The 7546-nt window shown below is 40.4% G+C and overlaps 1 protein-coding gene across 4 annotated transcripts in view; it reads left to right on the top strand.

The window, feature by feature from the left end:
• Ankra2 (ankyrin repeat family A member 2) overlaps positions 1-5937 on the top strand; it is a 12996-nt gene extending 7059 nt beyond the window's left edge. For 2 of the 4 annotated variants that reach the window (XM_023703642.1, XM_023703643.1), the window contains 6 exons: positions 2497-2594; positions 2807-2917; positions 3524-3649; positions 4053-4119; positions 4559-4639; positions 5430-5625. In XM_023703642.1, coding sequence (XP_023559410.1) covers positions 2497-2594; positions 2807-2917; positions 3524-3649; positions 4053-4119; positions 4559-4639; positions 5430-5485 — 539 coding nt within the window. In that variant the 3' untranslated portion in view covers positions 5486-5625. Of the gene's footprint in view, positions 1-2496; positions 2595-2806; positions 2918-3523; positions 3650-4052; positions 4120-4558; positions 4640-5429 lie in introns of all 4 variants that reach the window. The other 2 variants (XM_004643480.2, XM_023703645.1) reach the window with 2 other exon arrangements.
• The last annotated feature ends 1609 nt before the right edge of the window (positions 5938-7546 follow it).

Below are 7546 nucleotides of genomic sequence, written 5' to 3'. Positions count from 1 at the left end.
TATTTTGTGTGTGTGTAGCCAGCTCAGCCCACCAGGGGGCGGGGCTAGCTGGCTGGCATGTGGTGCTGGGGATTGAACCGCGGTCCCTGTGCTTTGTTTAGCGGTCCCTGTGCTTTGTTTAGCTTAGCTTGTTCTAAGTAGGTGCTTTAGACCACTGCGCCATCTCACCAGCCCCAGATTTTTGCTATTAAATGACAGTATTATTGGCATTCTTTTAAGATATATCCATTGGATAAATTTGCACAAGCAGATTTGCTGGCTTATGGAGTGTGTGATTGCATTTGTCCGTCTGTCTGGCTCTGGGGCTGAGCCCAGGGCTTCACCCTTCCTAGGCAGCTCTACCGCTGAGCCACACCCCAGCCCTGAATTTTTATTTTTGTATATATAACCACATGCTTGTCCTTGTGCTAGAATCAGTTTGTTTCGTCCTATCCTCATGGACACAGAATATTGTCAGAGCTTAATTTTCTCTAAGCTGTGGGTGAGAAATAAAATCTTACAGTAATTTCTTTATATGGTTAAAATTATCATCTTGAGGGTTTTCTTTTTATGTGAACTGCCTGCCATATTTATGTGTATGAGCTGTTATCTAAAATAAGGAAATTAGCTTAGTGTTGTTTGTGTTGCATATAGTTTTTACTAATTTTGTCATTTTTGTTTTAATTTACTTTATGATTTTTCAAACAAGGGCTTAACATTTTTAGGTGGCAAATTAAGTTTTTCTTTGGGACTTCTGAATTTCATATCTTGCTTAGCAGGGGTTTCTCACTCAAATTTATCTGTTCTTATTCTAGAGTTTCTATGGTTTCCTTTTTGTACATTTCAATCTTTGACTCATATGGAATATGGTTTGGTATAATGAGGTAAAGATCAAGCAAAAGATTGCTTTTACTTTTACTCTTTAAAAACTTAGGTGTGGGGGCCTGCCCAGTAGCTCAGTTGTTTAAGTGCCTGCATAAACAAAGGAGTCTGGCTCAGGATGCTGTGGTTTGATCCCCAGAATTCAAGCCAACCAAACTTGCCCTGAAGGCATTCTGAGACAGCAAAACAACAACAACAACAACCCCCCCCCCCAAAAAAAAAAACATAGGTGTTTACCAGGAGTGGAGGCAGACACCTGTAATCCCTAGGCACCTGGGCAGCTGAGGCAGGAGGCTTGCCATGAGTTCAAGACCACCCTTGACCACATAGCGAGACCCTGTCTTACAAAAAGGTGTTTGTCCCACCAGTGTTTATCAAATTCCAAAATGCAGGGGGGCATGATCAATGAGTTTTATTTTTTAAGTCTTGTTGTATTTATAAGAAAGGCTTACTTAACCATTATCTTTCTGTATGTAATTATTCAAAAATATAACTCTCAGTCCATTACATAAACTAAAAAAAAAAGTTATGGAGCTTATAGCTAGTATAGGTAATGAAATGAGGTTCAGGGGAGAATTTTATGGTACCATATTGAGGTCATTCTATCATCATACTACGTTTAAAAACTATATGAATGAGGGAAGTTCATCGGCAGGGATGTTAGAAGGTGGCATTAGTAAGATTTTGAAGTTTATGTAGTAATATACATTTATAGGATGTTAAGGGCTATTATATGATCTCCTTTTTATTGTGGTCCTCCCAACCACGCATAAAGGTAAGCAGGACACTCTGTGTATTTGAGAAATAAGTGACCTGCTTAAGTCATAGCACTAGACAGCAACAGAGCCAGGGTTCCAGCTCCGCTCTCCAGATTCTGAGACCAGCATTCTGCTGACTGCCGTGTATTTAGCATAAGTCATGTCTAGTTGCTTCTTTCCCTCCCTCCTTCCCTCCTTCCTTCCCTCCCTTCCTCCCTCCTTCCTCCCTTCCTTGCTTCCTTTCTGCTTTCCTTCCTTTCCTTTCCTTCCTTCCCTTTCTCTCTCCCCTCTTCCTTCCCTCCCTCCCTCTCCCTTCCTTCCTTTTCTCTAGTCCTCCCTTCCTTCCATTCTTTCCTTCCCTCCCTCCTTCCCTCCCTCCTTCCCTTTCTACCCTCCTTGCATTCCTTCTTTTCTTTGCTTACTTGTGGTGTTGGGGGTTGAAGCCAAGGCTCCCCACATGCTATGCATACCACTGAGCCACCCTGACCCCCAGCACTCATGGTGATACTTTAAATAATACCCTGTATGAACCCAGCTATGTGCATTGAGGCACGTTTTCATCCATTTACACAGCAGATTGCAACAACATGTAATAGGACTTCAGCAAACAAAAACCAGCACACATTGAGCTTTACGGAGGAATCATCTTTTTTTTTTTTTTTTTTTTTTTTTCTTTTGGCAGAACCGGGGATTGAACTCAGGCCCTTGTGCTTGCCAGGGAAGTGCTTATTCCACAGAGCTATCTCTCCAGCCCTGAGGAATTATCTTTTTTAGAATACCAGTAATTCCACACTGATGTTCATATGTGGTTATTAAGTTATGCTATTAATATGTGCTTATTAAATTAGATCATAAAAATTGCTTTTCTTTTAAATAGAAAATGTTATCAATCACACGGATGAAGAAGGATTTACTCCTCTGATGTGGGCTGCAGCACACGGGCAGATCGCTGTGGTAGAGTTTCTACTTCAGAATGTAAGCAGAATACCTCAGAAACTGTGTTTTATATACAGTCACTTAAATTCAGCTAAGTCTTAAAAAGTCTTTATATCTCTAGCCAGCTAGATATAATGATGAAGGATACAACAAAATACTTGCATGCTTTTCATATCCTCATGGAATGTAGCTGTAGTTGGGAAGGCAATGCTAATCATACATGAAACAGTGAGAAATAATTTACTATTCAGCTCCCTCACCCCAAGCGCAACAGGAACAAAAATACTCCCAGCCCTGTAGGAGAAGGCTGCTTGGAAGCGCTTCAGTCTTTGATTCATATGGAGTATGGTTTGGTATATGAGATAAAGATCAAGCAAAAGATTGCTTTTATTTTTACTCTTTAAAAAGTTAGGTGTTTACCAGGAGTGGAGGCAGACACCTGTAATCCCTGGGCAGCCAAGGCAGGAGGCTTGCTATGCGTTCAAGACCACCCTTGACCACATAGCGAGACCCTGTCTTACAAAAAGGTGTTTGTCCCACCAGTTTTTATTAAATTCCAAAATGCAGGGGGGCATGATCAATGAGTTTTATTTTTTTAAGTCTTGTTGTATTTATAAGAAAGGCTTACTTAACCTTTATCTTTCTGTATGTAATTATTCAAAAATATAACTCTCAGTCCATTACATAAACTCAAAGAAAAAGTTATGGAGCTTATAACTAGTATAGGTAATGAAATGAGGGTCAGGTAGAGTGACCTCCAAGTGAAAGGATGGTTAGGAATGAGAGCAGAGGGGGGAAGGAAGGCGTTGAGACAGTTGTCGTAACAGCAGCATGTGTGAGTAAAGGTTGCCGTACTGACCTCAGAACATTATCTGACCTTAGTGTTGAATCGTAACTGATATTAACAAGGGTGACACTCTTCTCATTCAAATCAAGTGACAGTCTTTTATTTGCGCTTCTCACCCCAGGGCGCTGATCCCCAGCTGTTAGGAAAAGGTCGAGAAAGTGCACTGTCACTGGCTTGTAGCAAAGGCTACACAGACATTGTCAAAATGCTGCTTGACTGTGGCGTCGACGTAAATGAATATGACTGGGTGAGTCTCGTATACTGAGTTGAAGCCACTGTAACAAAATCTACAGTTAATTAATTAACTAATTATTTATTTTGGTACCAGGGATTGAACTCAGCACCTTGCACGTAGGCCACTGAGCTATCTCCCTGGCCCACTAGAATTTATTTGATTTGAGGGAAACCATAAATTTTATTAAGCACCTGGGAGAAAAAAAATATTTAACGACCCAGGAAAACAAATTCATAAAAACCATAAACTCAATTTTATCTAAGTATTCTTTACAAAATATTAAAATCTTTTTAAACTACTTTTCTGTGCCCAAGACTTAGTAAAACATATGCCACAATTTTAGTGAAATGTTTCGTGGTAGCATTTGCTTGACTCTTGCTCGCCCTGGAAAATCTAAATCATTTGACTTTTGCAGAATGGAGGGACACCTTTGCTTTATGCTGTGCATGGGAATCATGTGAAGTGTGTAAAGATGCTTTTAGGTAAGCAGATGGGATGAAAAGTACATACCAAATGCCATCCGAGGGTTTTACTTTCTGGACCTGGCCTCTCCGGTATTAGCAGCACCGAAAACTGTAAGACGTGAACCCCTCGCCTACAGCCAGCACTAGCCACCACCCAGTGCCTGCTTTCAGTAGGGGTCACCCTGGAACCCTCTCATGTTTTCTGTGTCCACAGTGTCATTCTGCATGAGCTTTGTCTTTGTGAGTTTCAGCCACTCTAGAGGAAATCTCTCTGAAGTATCTTTCCTCCACCTCACTAAAGCAAATCTATGTACCCTAGGTACCCTGAGTGCTTTTTCGAAATCCAGAAAATACCCTTCAAATTGGCTGCAAATCTGTCTAGCTATTTACATATGAGCCAGGAATAGACCTATCTACATTTTCATGGACTTACATGGATTTTTCTATGTTGATATAGAAAATGGAGCTGACCCAACAATTGAAACAGACTCTGGGTACAATTCTATGGATTTAGCTGTAGCCCTGGGCTATAGGAGTGGTAAGTATTTTAGAACTTTCAGGTTTCATTTCATTCAAGCTGTCTAGTTTAAGCCAGTTGCCCGAAATATTTTTATCACTTATAATCAAAAACATTGCATGTTCCCCTAACTCCTGACATGGGCTTATAACTGTGAGCAGAATAAACAGATTCCTGCAAAGTTAAGAATGAGTTTGTTAGGGCAGACCAAATAGCTCAGCAGATTAAAGCGCCTGCAAGTAGGCGCAGGGGCCGGGGGTTCGATCCCTCCCTCAGAGTGTGCTGAGACAGCAATTGAGACTGGGTGTGGTGGCACATGCCTGTAATCCCAGCTCTTGGGAGGCTGTAAACAGGCACAACACTATGAGTCCGATCTAGTAGTGAGACCCTGAACACCCTGTAGACCCTTCCCTAAAATAAAAAAAAAAAAAAAAGAATGAGTTTGTTTACTGTGCTTTTCATTGTTCCAAATAATCCATTATTGGAAGATTGGTGCACACCTATTTACAAGAATAATATTGTGTAGCAGATTATTTATACAGCAACCTTATGCCCTGGATTCTTCAGTCTACAAAGTGTGAAAACCTAGGCGCAGAAAGTCTAGTAATGTGAACTAAACCAGTGACCAACCGCAGTTTAAGCATCTTAAGTTTTCCATTGCATTATTGTCCTCCAATGCTGGATGTCTTCTACTTAGAAATAACTTTATTTTAGGAAGTTAGTGATGGTCAGTTGGGTGGATAGTTTGTTTTTTTTTTTTTTTTTTAATTTGTAAGCAGTGTTCTGAGATCTTCCTTACATGTCCGCTTAGTTCAACAGGTCATCGAGTCACATTTGTTGAAGCTTCTTCAAAATATCAAGGAGTGACACGCACGGTCCTTAGGGAACATCGTCTGGCCTCTATTCACTTTCTAGTCCTTATAAATGATAGTTTTGTTTACTTTTAAATTTTTACCTCAGTTGCAATATTTTCTGATTTTAATAAGTTTTAATAAATATTCTTCAAAGTAATTTACTGGCTTATAAAAAATTAATGCTTTTTTATAAATGTTTTACTGTATATTTTAAATTATAAATTAATGTTTGTGGCATGTAAATTTTTATGGTACAGATAGTTATCAGTCTTTGTATCAAGTGCTGTAATTTGACACTTTCAGAAAATTGTCCCCCTATTCATCTTGTCTTATATTAACTCATTGACTTTACATAGGGTTTGCTCTGAGATCATAGGAAAAAACCATCATTGTGTAATGCAAAAGTGCACAGTGTGATTGTTTACAAAATGGTGTTATAAATAAATACTTTTTCTGTTGGTTTGACGCCTAGTTTTTGTTTTTGTTTTTTTTTTTGTTTTAGATGTATTTAGCACAGGGTCTGCAGGGTCTACAGGGTCTCACTACATAGATTGGACTCGTAGTGATCCTCCTGTTTTCAGCCTCCGGAGAGCTGGAATTACAGATGCGCGCCACCACGCCGGGTCTCAGTCTGGGTCTCAGCGCGCCCCTGGAGGCGGGGCCGGCATGGCCCAACCGGATCGAACCGGGCCTCTGAGCTGTGCCTGAGCAGGTGCTATGGTCTGCTCAGCTGTCTGGCCGGCCCTTGAATTCTAGTTTTGTTGTTGTTGTTGTTGTTGTTGTCGTTGTTGTTGTTTTGTGATACTGGGCATAGAATTCGGGACCTTGCACTTGCACAAGCGCTTATGCCACTGTGCATTCTAGTTATTCTTAATTATATAAGATTATTACAAATTTCTTAGGCTTTCTAGTTTAACCTTTCTGCACAGCATGTCAATCCACAAACATTTAATTTTCATTTCTAAAAATATTAGAATATTTTTCTATTATAAATAAGGTTCTGACAAGGAAAAGCCCTCCATGAAAGAAGAGTCAGCTCTTCAGTATAAGTGAGATGTTCTTTAATTCTACTGAAAGAGTTCTATAAACTCCTTCGATCAAATACTAGAAAGTTGGGCCAGGGAGATAGCTCAGTGGAGTATGTGCCTGCCTGGCAAGTGCAGGGTCCTGAGTTCGATCCCCAGTACTGCAAAAAAAGAAAAAAAAAAAAATTCTAGAAAGTAGAGCCATAAGACGGAAGTTGATTTGACCACTGTGTGGAGAACTTGATTAAATTAAATAATTTCATCTGGAAAATAGACATTGTATCAGTTATGATATGTAAGCCATGTAGTCTCGATCAGCCTATTTTACACAAAGAGGAATGAACAGAAAGATTCAGAAAGGAAGGGAAGCTGAAGAAGCAGACAGTTCCTGGGAAACAACTAGGCTGGGGAATCTCAGCCACTCCTCCACGGCCAGTCCTTTTAGATCCTGTTCTTGCAATGGTGAATTTTAAATCTAGGAGGCAGAATTTGCTTGTGATGGGATATAAATGTACCGGTATAAGGACAGGGAGGGAGAAGGGGATAACTATTAACAGCCCACCATTGCCCCCCAGACCACCTGGGACGTACCGTTTGGGAAGAAAACGAGAAAAGCAAACAATGTTCCTTCTCTGCGCAGCCTAGGGAGTTTGTGCAAATGGTACTAATGTTTCACCAAGACAAACAGCATTTTCCAACACTGTTGATGGACTTGCCTAAAACCATTCACCCTTCCACTGGGTTCCTTTTCTTATTTATAGCCTGCATCTATGCTTGGTGCTCACATATTATACAGCAACAAAATCCAGCGCTCCATTGGAACACATCCCTCTGAGTATTGCTTCAGCTACCTTCTCTGAAGAACATCCAACTTGTCTTGAGGTTGAATTTAAAATACAGTAAGTCCCCAACTCACAGATTCTTGAGCTGGAAACTGATATGAACGGGCCTTGCATTGCAAACATTCTTAGATACCAACAAATCACAGGAGTAGCTCACACGTCTGCCTGACACTGTCACAGCAGTGCTGCTGTGTGCTTCCCATACAG

The sequence above is a fragment of the Octodon degus genome, unplaced genomic scaffold, assembly GCF_000260255.1.
Source record: "Octodon degus isolate 3935 unplaced genomic scaffold, OctDeg1.0 scaffold00177, whole genome shotgun sequence".
NCBI lineage: Eukaryota > Metazoa > Chordata > Mammalia > Rodentia > Octodontidae > Octodon > Octodon degus.
Note: the sequence above shows the minus strand (reverse complement) of the source record. Positions and strands in the feature narration are given on the sequence as shown.